The following is a 17123-nucleotide window of genomic DNA, read 5'->3' as shown; positions in this document are numbered from 1 at the left end:
CAGCTGAAGTGTTGGGGGGCTGGCAGCCAGAAACCCTGAGTGCACATCATGGAGCATGATCCAGCTGAGCCAGAAGGCACCACAACCACAACCAGCGCTTGGCCTTTCTTCTACAGGAAGGTAAATATTGAATTTTGAAATTGTGGGGTATTACATTGGCACTCGCAAGTGTGAGAAGTCTGAAGTGGTCCCAACTGGCGCCTCCCTTTTCTGTTTCGGGAGCACAGGGCTGAGGCTTGGGGGTGGGATAGCATCCTCTCAGCAAGACTGCTTTCAGATCTCCCTGTGACGATCCAGGTTCTTTGCATTTTGTGTGGTTCTTACAGGTATTGTTAAAGGGTATCTTTAATAGGATTCTAGGCAGGTCATCTTCTGGGAATTCTCTCTTAGAGAGTGGACTTTGCAAGCAAACTGCTACTCCATCTTTAAGATGAGGATATAATTTAGCATTCAATGGTTTCTAACTTACAGGGTCCACTTTTTTTTTTTTTGGTGCTAGGGATTGAATTCAGGGACATTTTACTTTCCAGCTACACTGCCAGCTGTTTTATTTATTTATTTATTTATTTATTTATTTATTTATTTTAAACAGGGTGTTACTAGGTAACCGAGTCTTGTTACATTTCTGAGGCTGTCCTTGAACCTGTGATCCTCCTGTCTCAGCCTCACAGTACTAGGATTATAGGTGAGCACCACGATACCCAGTGGTCCACAGTCCTTCCCTGCATCAAAAGAAAGAATGACTACAGAATGCAGTATGTTTTAGATGGCAGCTTAAAACAAACAAACATTTGAGTCTCTGGGTAATTTCTCCATGAAAAGGTTAAAAATCTATGTTTGTATACATTGATTCTGTTTTGCACATAAGCAAAGGAAAATAGTTTTAGTAAAATGATTTCATGCTCTGTAGCTGAAGTAGCCCCGCCTGGAGAGGCAAGTCTAGAGGAATAGAGTTTTAAAGATCAAGATTAGCAAATTAACGGGCAGGAAAAACCAAATAACCAATTAACTTACTACTGCAAATCCCCTGGGCTGGGTGGGAGCAACAGCCCCTTCCTGGCAGCTGAAATTCGTGCCCTAAAACCTCCAGCTAAAGAGCTGGTTCCCCCAGTCCCTGGGAATGTTTTCTTTGTATGTCACTTCCTCTGCTGAGCCAGTGTGGAAATCACATTGTGTTGTTCTGAGATGGTTGCCACGGGAACATCTCAACCTAGTCATTATCTACTCAGGCTACTGATTATATTAAATCAGGAGACAGAGCCATGGAAGGGCTGCTGGAGCCGCAGGCTCTCCAAAGATTGCTTGTGATTCCTCTGCCACTCTCACCTCTGTGTCCACAACCCTGAACACTCTTCTTCACATTTTCTCCCTTGTCAGTAAATGAAACACAGCTCTAGGGAGTCGGCATTGGGATAATAGGGCTGTTCCATTTCCATCTCTTCTCCCTCCTCCAGTTCTGTGTTTCACTCCTTTCTCTGAAATAATAATTGCCTCCCTTTTCTCTCACTCTGTCCTTTCCCTCCAAGCTTAGGTGTAAAGGCAACTGTCTTCTTTTAAAGGTCTCCACTTCCCGTGTTCCACAGAATGGTGCTAGAGCCGTGATTTCCTGCCACTTTTCCAGAGAAGCATCTAGAAATTCACATGGATGCCACTCTTCTAAATTGCGTGATATAAAAATGGGAAACAAAACTGGCTTTTATTTATTTATTTATTTTTTTGGTGGTACTGGGGTTCCTGGAAGCCCTTCTACCTCCGGGCTACACTCCCAGACCTATTTTATATTTTTGAAACAGGGTCTCTTACGCCAGCATGGCTGGCTTCGAACCTGCGCGATCCTCCTGTCTCCGCCTCCCAAGCACGGGGATTACAAGCGTGCGCCACCACGCCCGGCCCCAAAACTGGCTTTTAATAAGTAACTTTGTCCTATGTATTTTCATTGATCGAAATGGATCTCTTATGAGAAGGGTTTTCTGACCTTTATTCTTGGAATGTGTATGTTATGTTATTCCTTTTTTAAGTTGACAAAAATTGTGTCTACTCATGGTATACAAGATGATGTTTTGAATCAAGTATACATTGTAGAATGGATAAATCAAGCTAATTGACATATATATTACCTAACTTTTTTGTGGTGAAAACAAAATCTATTCTCAGCAATTTTCAAGGATATAGTACATTTGTTAACTATAGTCACTATGTTATATATTGGTCTCTTGGACATATTCCTGCATGTAATCTTTGAGAGGCATTGTGTTAAAGTACCCTTTTGTGGGAAAACCTTTATAAGCAGTTGGCTGGTAACTTATTGCTTAAGCCAGAACACATTAGGAGTGAAAAATAGCACTGTTAGTAAGGGTGCCTGAACATGAGGTGCTAGGCAAACCAGGTGTATAACTACTTTATATACAGACAGTAGATACATAGGCATGGCAATATCGCCTCTACCATATACAGAAAGGAATATCTCTTTAAGAATAATTGGCAATTAGAAATTAGCATTTTTAATTGAAATTTTAAATCAAGATCAATAAGAGATGTTCATTTTCTGTACACACGGCAGTCTTAATGTAAACTCAATCAATGTTAAATCCATTTTTAAAGGCAAAGGAGCCGGGTGTGGTGGCGCACACCTGTAATCCCAGCATTCGGGAGGCTGAGCCTGGAGGATTGTGGTTTGCAGACATCCTCAGCTACTTAGTGAGGCTCTCTGCAACTTAGTGAGACTCTACTTCAAAATAAAAAGAATAAAATATAGGGCAGGGGTAGCTCGGAGGTTGAATGCCCCTGAATTCTACCCTCAGACACACACACACACACACACACACACACACACACACACACACACACACACAGAGTCAAAGGAATGGTACTAGGGATTGAAAAGAAAAAAAATGATATTAACAAAGGAAAATAGATGAGACTGAGTGTGTCCTTGGAGATGTCCTAAAACCCTTCTAAATCTGTTTTTAAAAATGTAGGTTAGGTTGGCAACCCTTTTCTACTAATGGCCATGCAGTAAGTACTTTTGGCTTTGTGGACCATATGGTCTCTGATGCACTATTCTGCCATCACAGTGTGAAGATGGCCCTAGATGAAAGACATAAACACATGGGCATGGCGGTGTTTCAGTAATATTTCATTTACTAAAACAGAGGTGGAGCAGGAGACAGATCTGGTATATGGGCTGTCATTTGCCTACCTCTGTTTCTATTTTTCTGTTTTAATATCGCAAAACTTTGCTGACAGAAGACAAGTTATTTTAGGTAACTGATGTCCCCTGTCTAATGTCCCAGTGACTTAAGGCAGACATTGAAGTAACTGATAGATGGAACACAGAGAGGGGCACTTTGGATAAGGAAGGCAGTTGGGTGGGTTTAGCTAAGCATTTTAGAAGGTAGGCATACAGAACTGGTGAGTGGAAACTATAGTGATTTGGTTTTTCCTACAAATGACTTTTTATTTTTTGTACTGGGGATGGAATCCAGAGTCTTTCTACCTCCAAATATACTTCAATCCAATTTTATTTCTTATTTTGAAAGAGGGTCTAAGTTGTAGAGGGCCTCACTAAGTTGTCAAGGCTGACTTTGAACCTTTGATCCTTCTGTCTCAGCCTCCCAAGTACTGGAATAAAAATTATGTGCCACTGTGCCTAGTTTATAAATTATTTTCTAAAATAATATCCTGGATTAGATTCTACCATGGGAAAAAGAGCAAAAATGCATATACTTGAGGAAAATGAAATCTTGATTCTACACCCATCCTTGGAAGAAATTGACTCAAAATTAAGGTAAGCAATACAAAGGATAACTTTAAACTAGTTTGGCATTTGTTATGTAAATTTGGTAAAATAAAGTTTTAGGAGAAAATTCTAGAATGTTCTCAAATACTTCCTTTTTAGGCAGAAAACACATATTAACAACTTGGGCAAACTCAACGAGAATGTGAATAAGATTAAAGAGAATTAAATAGATGGCAGACTTCATGACATAGTAGGAGATGCTGAGGAGTTAGGTATTGGGTAGACAGAAAGGGAACAGAACTCCTAGGAGACAAGGGTTAAGAAAAGCAAAATCCAGACCCCCTTCCTGCCAAGAAAGAAGGTGGTGCCATGTTGTTCATCAGACCTGAATACAATTAACTTGCAGGAGTGGAGCCAAGATGCCATGAACCAAAAATCTAGTGCACCAACCTTAGACTCAAAGACTGTTGCTATGCACAGAACAGGGAACAAACACGTAGAACAAGCAGTCCCACGACTTTGGAGAATTAAAGGATATAGAAGACAGATTAAGTCAAGAAAAACAGATAAAAAAAAATGGGGACTTTCTTCACTGGTTAATGTCTATACGTAGGGGCTTCAAGCATATATGAATCATATTGGCCACCCTCTTGGGACCCCTCCTCTATGTGAGAACTTTAGCCCTGCTGATCTTTGGTGGATCGAGTAGACTTGGGGAAAGGTGGTATCAATTGACAGTACGTGGCTTGTGCTCCACTCAGGCAGAGCCAGAAGGCCTCGCTGGACTCTGGAGTCTGCTACTTGCTTGATCCTTTAAAAATAAACCTCTTACTTTCATTTTTGTGGCATTTATGGATTTCATTCTTTGACTCCATAAGACAAGGACCCGGTAAGAAGCTTGGTATCAATACAACATGCATAATATATCTCATGTGGCTGAATATTAGACAGATGTCCACATATGTGCTGCTTCATGGTGACAAGCTGCTGTAATTGCTGACTGTCAGGAACCTGGAGGGTGATCCCAGTGATTTTATGGGTTCTAATTTTAGCTTACTGACAGGGTATATGCAGGCATAATACAGAGGGGTGGATAGCACCACAAATAAGGGGAAAGTCTCAGAGGTCTTTAGTCCTATCTGTGCTGTTCAGTTAAATGCAGTAAATGATTCACATTTATATCTGTTTAATAGAATCATTTTGAGGGGCCCCTTTCATCAGATATTAAGTTAACTATATAGTTAGGGAGAGGCCAGTAACTGTAAAGAGATTGTTCTTTAGTATCTTATAATCAATTCAGGGATGTGTTTTGTACATCTAGGAAGAAAAACTTCAAACTACTTATAAAACAAAATATAATTAGGGACTGGAAAGGGAATTATAAGAAGGATGGTCAGTGGTGCCACTTGATGAGTAAAGGGCCATGAGCAACAGGTGGGGGGGAATGGAGGTGAAGGGCCAGATAGCATCTGGAACCAGAAAAGGAGGTTGAGGCTGGGGCTGGGGCTGAGGCCGGGCACCAGAAAATTTCTGGAGGCTCTCCAGCAGAGGGGTGAAGGGAGGCAGCTGCCTGAAGCTGATCTTTCATATGGAGAATGGTATGTCACAAAATGTCACCTGCAATGAGTTTCTCTTTAAACTTTTTATATATTTTTGTAGTTTTTCAGATTAAAAAGTAAAAGAAGCAAATTATTTTAAAATACTCATGTGTTTTATTTTGACGTAGACAATTAAATATTACATAAACCCCACTTGCAGAGGTCATCACAATTAGCCATGATGTTGCTTATTGACACTGGGATGACATTTTAAAAGAATGATTTGTGACCTTTGATTGTTAGAGGTCAATAACTCATATAATCCTAATTTTCTCATGGATCATATTAAAAACTATGAAATAACATCAACCAATCATTGAAAAGAAGCTTTTTGGTTATTTCCCCACCCCCTGTCTTTCAGAATATGATGCCATTGGAGAGTTCTGGTCTATATGAAATAGTAAACTGGACCCTCTGCTCAACTCTGTGTTGCTTGGTGGAACTATGTGTGTGGGACCTAGAAATCCATATAGTCTAGAGAATGTCAAGGGTGTAAGTAACTTTCATGGGTAGTTCAAAGAACCTATTTAGGGTTATGAGGAGAAGTCAGATACCATTGGCTCTGTCCAATACTGCATTGGTCTAATGACTCAATTCTGACATCTAAAAAGTATTTTGGGGGGGATGGGTGGAGAAGATTGTCTCTAAGATGGAAAAAAAATTACTTCAAGTCTCTATATCTTTGAAAGAGCTAAAAGCTCAGACAGAGCACATTGCCTTGAGAGATGAACAAGCCAGGGGAAATACAGACATGTCCATCTCCTATTGGCCTTTTGATGATCTAAGGATCATAAATAGCAAGTTATAATTTCTTCTAGTAATTTCCAGGGATTGAGGTAAATCAAATTACCTCTCAAGCTGAGCTTGTTTCTGTCCAAGGAAAGTAATACTCGGTGGATGCAATCCAATGCTTTGAAGTTTATAGATGGGGAGTGATATGAGAACACAACACTAAAAACCTTGGAGCAAATTGTGAAAATGTACCCATCGTCTCTCCCGCCACCCACCACAGGCCCAAAGTGAAAGATGATTATGGTAGAAGATATGAAATCTGGAGGGATGATTGGAAACTGGCTTGGGTTTCCAAAGCATTTAAGATTAAGCGAATTATGAATCAACAGCTGAGCAAAACTCCACACGAGGTGTTGTAATGGAATAAGATTACTGCTCCTGAGGTAATCACAGGAGGAAGCAGAAGGCAAGAGCAGGGTGAGAAGTCGGACCAGAAATTCAGGAGTAGACCTCAAGGATTTAGATTCCTCAAAGAAGAGAGAACTAGATGATGGGTGGGTTTCTAAGGGCAACCGGAGAATGGGTTTCCTTGTCAAGTTTTAAAAATAAAATAAAAGCTCATGTAATTTAGTCCTGATTGACAGTAGAGAATGTGCTGGAAAATGAGGATAGTAGCTTTCCTGTAGAAGGCTGCACATTTTTTAAGATTTATATTTTTAAAGCTGACATGATACGGCTGGACTCTCTAGAGCCCCGGGAGGTAGGGCAGGGCCAGAATTGCCTCTCTGGTGAGGAGATGGAAAGACAAAGGTTTAAGCTCCAGTTGGGAGGACAGAGGTAGAGGAAGGAAGGCAGACCTTGGCAGGGTTTGAAGTTCAGAGGGAAATAAGGAATTATTTTTTTTTTCCTTTTTGAAGAAAACCCTTGTTCCTCCCAGGCCCTCTTGATCACTCACTGTTAAGTAGGCGGAAGTCGATGAATGGGTAGGAGCCTCGGCGTTCAGCAGGAAGCCCCGTCTGACCCCTTAGTCGTACATCTCCTAGAAAACAGAAAATCCAAACAAACGTTTGAAGACGTTGCCAAGTGTATTCACCTTCCCTCTGCAAATCCTCTTAACCCGTTATGTCAACGGAACCCACAGCAGACCGCAGAAGAGGAATGATCCCCTTTCAAACCTTCTTTAAGAGAGTGCTGTGCTGGGCGGGAAGGATTGTTCCATTAGTGTATCGTGTAAGGAGTTTCGCTGGACGATTTGCCAGGTCTCTGAAAATCACAGCAACTTACAAAGTTTCCATGGTCTTTTTATACTTCTCACGGCCACAGAGATGAAGCATCCCCACCTGGAAGGTGTGTGGGGAGTCGTAGCTTTGGCCCTTAGCAGGTGTAGCTACCCAAAGTGTCATTCTCTTGGTTCCAGCACCTCTGTGTCTATCAGCCACACTCTTTCCTCTGTGTTGTATCTTTGATCTGCATTAGCTTAGCTCTGGGGACTCTGGGTTCTTAGCCACCCCGTGCCTGTGCTCATATGTAGTTTCTTACACCAATTTATTGGCAGGTTTCTTTTAATGGCTATATTCATTTTCCTTTTTTGGTGTGTGTGTGTGTGTGTGTGTGTGTGTGTGTGCGTGTGTGTCCTGCCTTTCCAAACAAGGGAGGTGGTGAAGTAGCATAAACTTTTAGAATAGGGCAGCCTTTGGAGAAACTTGGTTCAGACACCTTCTACTGTGCAATCCTGGGAGATTTATTAATCTTAGCCTTGGGCACCTCATGTATAAAGTGAAAACGACTTGCTTCAAAGTGCCATTGTCCGAGTATCTAAAATAATGCTGGTTTACTTCCCTCTAAACTCCTGCAAAGTATATCATGTATTTCTCTACCACTATATGTACTGTCCCATGTATGGTGCACTAAGCCAATGTCCTGTGTAGACAAGATTAGAAGACTATATTCAGAAATTATTACATTTCATGTGGAGTCAGAGGAGAGGGAGAAATACATGAGAACGGTTACATTTCTGGAAGAACTGAATCAAGGAAGGTTTCAGTTCCAGAAGTATTAATCCTAGGAGCAATGTGGTACCTCCCCATAATCATTATTTTCACAAACTTAAGGTCGCACTGGGGCCTCAGCCCATGAGTGGAGAGAAGGAATTTCTTTCTCCCCCCTTAACTTGGAGTTAACCAGGCCTGGGTGAGATTCCCATCTGCCGCAAACCCTGACATTGACAGTGCTTAAAATGTCCCTCACAGATGGGTCCCTAATGTACTTGGGGCTATAAAGTATAAGCCATGAGCTCTTGGGCTACTCTCTACTTTGAATTTTATATTGGTGTCTTTTTTTTTAGGCTTTGTATAATCTGATATTGTATTGAGATCACTGATACTGAAGAATGCTGCAATTGATGGAATAAAGAGATAAATTGATTTTTAAAAAGAGATAAAAAGATAAAGCAAAGTGGGAGAAGGAAAGAAGCGATGGAACAGTAAGTTTAAAAATATAAGTATAATCTGACACCAAAGAAGGAAATGCTGTTAGCTTTTGATAAGCCTGTGGGGTAGATAGCCAGTAGTTGAAAGAAAGCCACCCAGAGGAGTTGAAGGATTCTCCTCTCCTCGTGGTTGCTGCAACACCCTTTGTTTATAATGCTCTGGAATTTACTAAGCACTTTCAAAAACTTTACAGTGGATTTATCATCTTGTTTTTCTTCTTGGAAGCTCATGATAGCCTCGTGAGAAGAGCTACTATTATTGTCCTTATTTTATAAGTGAGAAAATAGTAGCTAAGGAAAGAATAGCTGCAAAGACCACTCTTGACCTTGGACCCTGGGCAGAGGGCTCGGCCGCTTAAAGGCATTCAGTAAACTTTAGCTAGCTTTCCTGGAGCTACTGTGTTGGTGCTGCTTTAAGCTTATAATGGGCAGAGCTGGTGCTAAATCTAGGTTGTTTGTCTTCATAGGCAGAGCTCTTTCCTTAACACTTTGGTTTCTAACCTTAAGGGGAGTGTAAAGCTGGCTTGCAAAATGAAACAATAACCAACAAACTCTTAGACACCCCCCACCTGATAGAAGTTGTACTTTTTGTATCCACTGAGAAAATACAGCATCTAAAATGACAACCAATTCAATGCTGACTGTAAATAAATTTATATTTTATAGAAATAGTAAGATAGACATATTCTTGAAAAACAGATGACACTGTAGGCATTTGGTCTGTGAAGCTTGTGGGCTTGCTGACCTGTTGCCATAATCACTTGGGCTTTTTCCAGGGGTTTCAGGTTTGCCATTTGGAAATTACTTCTCTATTAGTACTTTCTTCTCAGTAGTACCAAAGAGTTGATCTTGACTTTGTAGTTATGAAGGTACTCTTTCCCCAGAAAATGTCTACGTAATAATGATGTAGGTTTTCAAGCCTCTTACAGTATTTATTCTTGTTTTCTACCTGAGAATGTGAGGGATAGAGGCATGTCATCATATTTATGAAAGATGGAGAGGCAGTATACATGGCCCAATGGGTAAAGGGAGGGTGAATCACTAGGAATTATGGGACTCCCATACTGAGCGGACCAGCATTTTGTCATATTGGGTAATCTTGGATAAATCAGTAACTACTGTGAGGTCCATATTTTATAATAGTTAAATTGCATAATTATAGCAATTTTGCCTACCTTGCAGGTTGCTGTGAGGAAATTATAATGTGCATGAAACAAAATAATTGACATTTATTGATTATTTACACTGCGCCGAGCAGTTCACATGCATTAGCTCATATTATCAATCCATCAACCCAAAATAGATATTATTACTACTATTATTATTGTTATGACATTTTACAATTTAGGAAACTAAAGCCAATTGAAATGTGAAAATTTGTCCAAACTCATAGAGCTAGAGAGAACTTGTGCTTAAACACAGAGCTGACAGTGAACCTATGATTTTAATATTCTCCTTTTATTATTAGCATAAATTGCATAAACAGTCAAACATTAACTTTTTTCTTGCCAATGTATGCTCTGGCTGCTATTTTCTAATAATCCAAATATATAGTTATCATGGTTCCTGAACATCGAATGTCAGGGGAATCTGTCACCTTGAGGAGTTCAAGATTCAGTCCGACAGATGTTGTTAATACAGAGAGCTTCAGTGTAAATGGGCTGTATGAATTCGATAATTAAATTCTGTTATAGATCAACAAGGCATTTCAAGTAAGAAATGGAAAGCAATTATTAAAAGTAGCATTCAGCAGATCTGAAGTTACCTGACAATTAATTTACTGAAATCCTCGGTTAAGAAACATTTTTATGATAGACCCCACTTTGGGGGAAAAACAGACAACCACAAAGCAAATTGATGGCAAAGACACCTGAGCAACAAACAAACAAGCCAACCAACAAAATCGAACAACAAAACCATACCTGGAAGGTTCAGTTTCACTGCTTAGACCGTCTACTGTCACTACTTTTATAGTCTTAGAAGTGGATTCCTCATAAAACTCATGACAGCCCGTAGGGGTTGTAAATCATTGTTTTAAAAAAATACTAGTAAGGCAGGACAGAGGGTACTTGCAAGTGGGCTAACAATGCCCTCTAGAAAATTTTCAACATGAAAAAAGTTAAATACAAACAAACCAGACATTCCATATCTTGGCCATTCTACCTGACCGAAGCTCTAATGTAGTAAGATGAATGTGTTAAGCATATATTTCTAATACAGAAAGTTCTTTCCTTCTCCCTGTGTCCAGGAGCCCCTTCTGATGCTAAATTGCTTCAATATGCTGGCGGGAAGAGAGAAATAACTCAGTAATAACAGTCCTTGGAGGAGCAGAGGCCACTGGGCTGTTGTCCGAAGGACAGACAAGTGGTGTCCTGCTAAGCTGCTTTTACTGGCCCCTGGTCTCCGGCAATCATCTATTTACCTAAGCCCTTATATCCAAGCTAAACAATTATTTTGACTATTCATTAAGCCCTTGTTTAACTTCAGCAGCTTTTTTTTTTCCTCTTTCCTGGCAAAGGCAAGGTGCTGTGGAAGGCGGGGAGGAAGCGTTGACAGCTCGGAGTCATGTCCTCAGTCTGTTCTTATTGTGTTCCAACAGGAAACAAACAGCAAGGGAATTCTTATTTTGAAAGGGCTGCTGCTCTTTTGCTTCTTGAGGCTGAAAACATAACATGTCGTCCTTGGGACTGAAGGCTGCAAACACAGGCAGAGAGCTGAGCTGAGTTGCTCCGGGAGCCAAGACCTGGAGACAGCCCCTCTCCCTTCCCGGGGGACGTGGCTCCGGATGGACCTCTTGCCCACTTGGCCTCTTGCACGGTGTCTGTTTAATAAAAGCTTGTGCTAGGGAGCAGACGTTTCTGTGGCCTCTTATGTAACTGGCAGAGAGGGTGGAGACTCTGACAGCGATGACAACTTACAGTGGCTGAAACAGGGGCCATATGACGAGAACCAGACCCCGGCCCCAGTCGTGGTGTGTCAAGTTCATTTCAGGGTGGGCAGAGGCCTGAGAGAGGGATGGAAAAGAAGCTACTGTGCTCCTGTTGGGTTGAGAAGAAGGAAGAAAAAAGATGAAGTTCTTGGTAGAAACAGGTTGCAGGGAGAGTGGTGGGGGCTCATAGCGGGGCTGGGGGTGGGGGCGTCCCTCATGAACAAGCCAGATGAGGCGATGGTGGCGCCGGAAATGGGAACTCATGGAACAGCCCAAATATGGTGGGGAAAGATGCAGCCCTGACAAAAGGTATTCCTTTGAGTTTCCTGAGCACATCACTAATTCATGTCACCGCCACCTCTTGCAAAACGAAGATGGAGAGAATCATATCCCCAAATCTCAGACACGAACTGTTACCACACCGCACTGCTCAGCTGTGGGCTTTGTTTATTTCAGATGACTACTCTCAAAATGAGTTAAGAGGAATGATTTCTCCTAGGATGTTTATCTAACCGAACAAGAGGGAGGAGGGTTATGCAATTTAAGCACTCCATAGATTTATGGGATAGTACAAGCAGCCAGTTGCGATAACTCAGGCAGAGATTACTGTCCCAAGTACTGTGATCTTATATGAACACTCCAATGTGGCCGACCAGACCCAAATTTCCTTTCTGAGGGCCACTCTTCCACTTTTTTGAGCGAGGTTGGGCCCATCTGGCCACTAAGGACTATATATTGAATTGGGTTCTTGTCCATTGATTGGTCTGTTACACTAGTATGTATTCCTGGGCTTCATTGAGAAAGCTTTGTATGTAGGAAAGAAAGAAACTGAGAGTTAGCTGTCCAGAAACCACACTTTTGGCAAAAGGAAAAAAAAAATAAAGTTTTCTTTGTGTGTGAAAAAAAGTTCTTTCTTTCCTCTGTTTTACAAAATCTTGATGCTTCTATCAAAGTCAGAGAAAAGGAAGTTTTTACCAACCACTGCTCTGTTACTCTGCAGCCTTGGCTTAGTGTTACCGCACGTTTTATGACAAGTGTGCGCGTTGGGATTTGAACACTGTGAAAGCTACTGTGTGAAGAGATGTGCTTTGCTTTCCAGCACAGGTAAGGCAGGTTTTAACTCAGACCAGAAGAAACAGGAGCTATCCTCATTTTCCAGCTTGATAGTGTTTCAGAGGGAAAATGAGAAAAAAATAAGTTCCAATCACTAGGAACACAGGAGTTTAATAAAAAAAGATATTGAACAAGAAGCAGTAGGAATGCCTAAGGAGAATTCCAAGAAGCTGTAAAAGAACTTGAAAGAACACGAAGAACAAGCCTTCTTACGAAGATTGAGAAGGAGCCTTTGTAAGAAGCTTTCTTAAAAAGATTGAGGAACTGTTTCAGGGACCGTGCAACCTGGGTCTGCCCTGAGTAAGAAAGCCAGACTTTGTATACTATTGCTCTTTCCTGGAATAATACATTTTTATTTCCATATTCTCCCCATATGCAAGCTTACTGTTTTAAAAATGTCATATATATATGCTTATCACAGTTCCTTTACATAGTAGGCATTCAAAAACAAAGTAGCGATTCATATTTGCTATTGCTATGATATTCTCAGCACCCCAACCCCATATATATATATATTTGGTGGCACTGGAGGTGAAACCCAGGGGCTTTTCTACCTCCGGGCTATACTCCCAGACCTATTTTATATTTTATTAGAAACAGGGTCTCACCAAGTTGCTGAGAGCCTCACTAAGTAGCTGAGGCTGGCTTCGAATCTGTGTGATCCTCCTGTCTCAGCCTCCCAAGTGCGGGGATTACAAGCGTGCACCACCACGCCCGGCCGACCGGATATTTTTTAGGAGGAGTTCCTAAGTCTTTTCTGGAAGGACTTTACATGTCTGAGCAGCTTTAGTCCTGAGAACACCCCCCTTTAAGAGCTGGTAAGGGGCTAGAGTGGGATTAGACTGGGCCGCCCTGGAGGCCTTTGCTCTGGACCACATTGGGCATGGTCAGCATCTGCATCCTTCATGATTACCCATGATGTTAGCCACAGTTTCCTTCCATCTCCTCTGGCTGTATCTCTTCTAGGCTTTTCTAGTTTGGAATATTCCCCTGACCCCATGTGATAGGCAAGGCGGCCATGTTAGAGGTGGGACTTGGTTGTTAGGGAAGGGCTCCTGGGAGCATGGCCGGGTATAGTGTGTGTGTCCCTGCCTGCCTGGCTGCAGCATCTGTGCTCGAACTCTTTGGCTCTCTGCTCCCTTCTATGATGCCCCGAGGGATTGAAGCTCCAACTCCTGCTTGGAAACCAGTATAACATGGACTAAAACCTCTCAAATCTCCAGATCTATGAGCAAATAAACCCTTCTTCCTCTACAGTTTGCAGGTCAAGTGTTTAGGTCACAATGGTGAGAATGCTGACTGAAACAGCTTGCTGGAATTAATAAAAATGGGTATGAAAACTGTGATCTGAGGTAAGCAGAATGCATACTCCAGTGCTTTTTCATGGCAGTATTAGATGCTCAGGACATGTATGCTGTGGACCGTGGCTTGGGAACTGTGTGTCCCAGTGGTACAGGTTAGACCACAGTGGGATGTAGATTCCACCAGACATAGAGGCATCTTGCAGCTCAGTAGAACTGTTATTTTTATTATTATTATTTTTGCGGTACTGGGGATGGAACTCAGGAGCATTCTACCTCCAAGCTATACCCCCAGCCCTATTTTTATTTCTTATTTTGAAACAGAGTCTCTCTGAGTGCAGAGTCTGAGCCTCATTAAGTAGCTGAGTCTGGCCACGAACCACAATCCTCCTGTCTCAGTCTCCCAAATGCTGGGATTATAATTAATAGAACTTTCAAGTATGTAAGTCCTCAAAGGGCTGGTTCTAGATCAGGCTCAGAGGGCAATCCCAGTCTAACTCAGTTCATTTCAACAAATGACTATGGAAGATACACAAATTTTGGAAAGTGGGCGGGGAACGAAAGAGACATACAAATGTACAAAGGACACCCTTTTAGAGCTCAGACCATTAACAGTTCAGAAGAAAGCCATGTAAATGGGTAAATATGGAGTAAACCAAAATGTTTGACTTTTAATGATACTGGAATATTTGGGTTTGAGTCCCTCTCCAAAGAACATTGTGAGGCATTTTTATGATTTTATGTGGGTAAAATATTTGAGTTTAAAATGACTTCCTACAATAAAATATTTCAGTTACAATGGAAAGAGAGTCAGTTACTCTAAAATATTTAATTAAATATATTTTTTACATTTAAAAGACATTCATATTTTAGAATAATGGTTGAAGATATGATCTAGACTCTAATACTAGGTTGCTAGAAGTAAGTAAATTCCTGTGAATATAGGCAAAAAACTTAAATTAACAATGGTATTTTGAGAAATCACTTGTAGTCTTTATGAAGAAATATATGGCTTTCTGGAAAAAATATCTATATAGGAGGAAAGATGGGAAAGAGGAAAAGAGGAGGAAAAAGAGGAAGAAAGGAGATAAAAAAGAACATGGGTGCAGGGAGGAATTGAACACTGGGGTGAAGGAGAGGCAGGTGTCAAGGGTAATTTCTAGGTTTCTGTCTTGCATAACTGATGGTTGGTTGTGCCAATCACAGAACAAGGGAATTCTCAAAGAGGAGAATGGCATGTTTAAGAAGTCATGGCAAAGCCAAGTGTGTCACAGCCAAGAGAACAAAGAGGGTGGGGTGGGGCATGGCCCACAATGAAGCTAGAGGATTTTCAGGACTTTGTAGGATAAGCTGGGAAGCGTGATTTAACTCCAAGAGATTTAGAAATCCAGAAAATGAAAATGATTTTAATGGGAAAATAAAATGTACAGCTATCACATTGGAAAATCAACATGGAATACAGTATGGAGAATGGATTGGAGGGGGAAAATGATTAGTTAGGAGATTACTAGATAGTCCAGAGAAAAGATGGTAGTTTAGAGAAGGGTGGTGGTGCTGGTAAAGAAAAGTAGATTTTCAGGATATTTAGTAGGGAAATTGACATGATGAGGTAAGGAACTGCATCAATAATAATTCTTAGATTTCTGGTTTTGCATGACTGGATGACTGATGATGTAATCACAGAAAAAAGGATTCTAGAGGAACCCGGTTCATGCACTCAACTTTGGATGCATTGAGTGTGTAACTGGGATTCAAAGTAAAATATCAAGTAGGCAGCTGGACATATGGGTCTGGGGATGGAGGTCTAAATTTTTAAATCAAAGAAAGCTGTGGACATATGTGAGGCTGTCCAGGAAACGGAGCGAGAAGTGAACGGCGTCAAGCATTCAGTCTTAAGCAACTGCAACATTTAATGTCTTGCTGGAGGAAGAGGAGGCCATAAAGAAGGAGCAGCCATGAGGCAGGAAGAAAATCAGAGCTGCGTGTGTCACTGAAGAGAGCCCTTCAAGAAGGAAAAAGAGTCTCCTGACAGATTTTTCTGAGAGTTTAGGTGAAGTGATAATTGAAAAATTCCTATTGGATTTAGTTGAGTGACTGGGTGGGTAGGTAGGGAGGGGGGCAGAGGAAGGGAGAAAGAGAGAGAGAGGGAGAGAGAGGGAGAGAGAGAGAGAGAGAGAGAGAGAGAGAGAGAGAGAGAGAGAGAGAGAGAGAGGGCAGAGTCTATTGGACACAATGCAGAAAGTCAGGAATGTTATATCAAGGAGCCAATTTTGCATAATAAGCAGATCTCAAATATGCAAAATTTTAGAAAGCAGCAATGTAGAGCATTTTCTTGCAATCGTTCCAACTATGATGACCGAAATTATGAGGCTTTTAGGACAAATAGCATACTGATCTTAGGAACAGTAGTAAGCCCAATTAATGATAAAACACAGTTTGACAATTGCTCTGAGGACAGAACTGTCCAGGGCATGAAAATGCCTGTACATTTTTGCAAAATATATTGGTAACCTGTCTAACCATGCACCACCCCTAAGTATAGTTCAAGATAAAAAAAAAAGAACTTCATGAGAATCTCTTCCAAGAAAAGTATTTGTTGGGAAGGAAAAGATGGGTAGATTGATGAGAATAAATGTAATTAGTGGGATTAAAATATCAACCAAGTTCCAATATTGCTGAATAATTTCTTGTGTTTTTGAACTTTGCATAATTGGAGAGAAGCATTTTTATGTATTGTTTGTTTTCATGGGCTTCTGAACTTCCTGATTCTGGACGGGAACAAGAACAAACTTGCCAAAATACTGCAAGAAAAGATGTTGCTGATCACGGATAGGAAATACTCTAAGTCCCGGGAGATAGTCTGTTCTTAGGAGACTTCCACACCAAGTCTGCTGACCTGAGAGGGATCATCAGGCCACCGCGCTCATGGCTAGAGCCTGCTCAGCACCAGGAAGTATATGGGAGTCCTTCGTTCCAGCCCTCTGTGCTAACTCAACACTCGGGATTCTTTTAAGCTCCAACTGTTGCTCATTTTGTATTTGTTTCCCAGAAAGGAAACAGACGGCAAAAACTGGACTCGGGGAAATGGTTGAATCCATCATATGTATTATATCTATGTTATAGAAAGTTATGCTGTTAGTAAAAATAAAGTAACTTCTATTTGTATAGCTTTCATTGCTAGCTTTCCGTGCATTAACTCATTTAGTAACTCCTTGGATAAGCA

General features: G+C 41.1%; 1 protein-coding gene across 1 annotated transcript in view; it reads right to left on the bottom strand.

The window, feature by feature from the left end:
• The window catches only part of PDE7B (phosphodiesterase 7B), a gene marked incomplete at both ends in the record, with an annotated part of 148014 nt that overhangs the window by 68685 nt on the left and 62206 nt on the right, over positions 1-17123 (bottom strand). The window contains one exon of the mRNA XM_080700130.1: positions 7025-7108. Within this exon, the coding sequence (XP_080556256.1) occupies positions 7025-7108 (84 nt within the window). The remainder of the gene's footprint in view (positions 1-7024; positions 7109-17123) is intronic.

This window comes from Muscardinus avellanarius (genome assembly GCF_963383645.1).
Source record: "Muscardinus avellanarius genome assembly, chromosome: 8".
In the NCBI taxonomy this organism is placed as follows: Eukaryota; Metazoa; Chordata; class Mammalia; order Rodentia; family Gliridae; genus Muscardinus; species Muscardinus avellanarius.
This window is presented reverse-complemented; position numbering and strand designations above follow the sequence as displayed.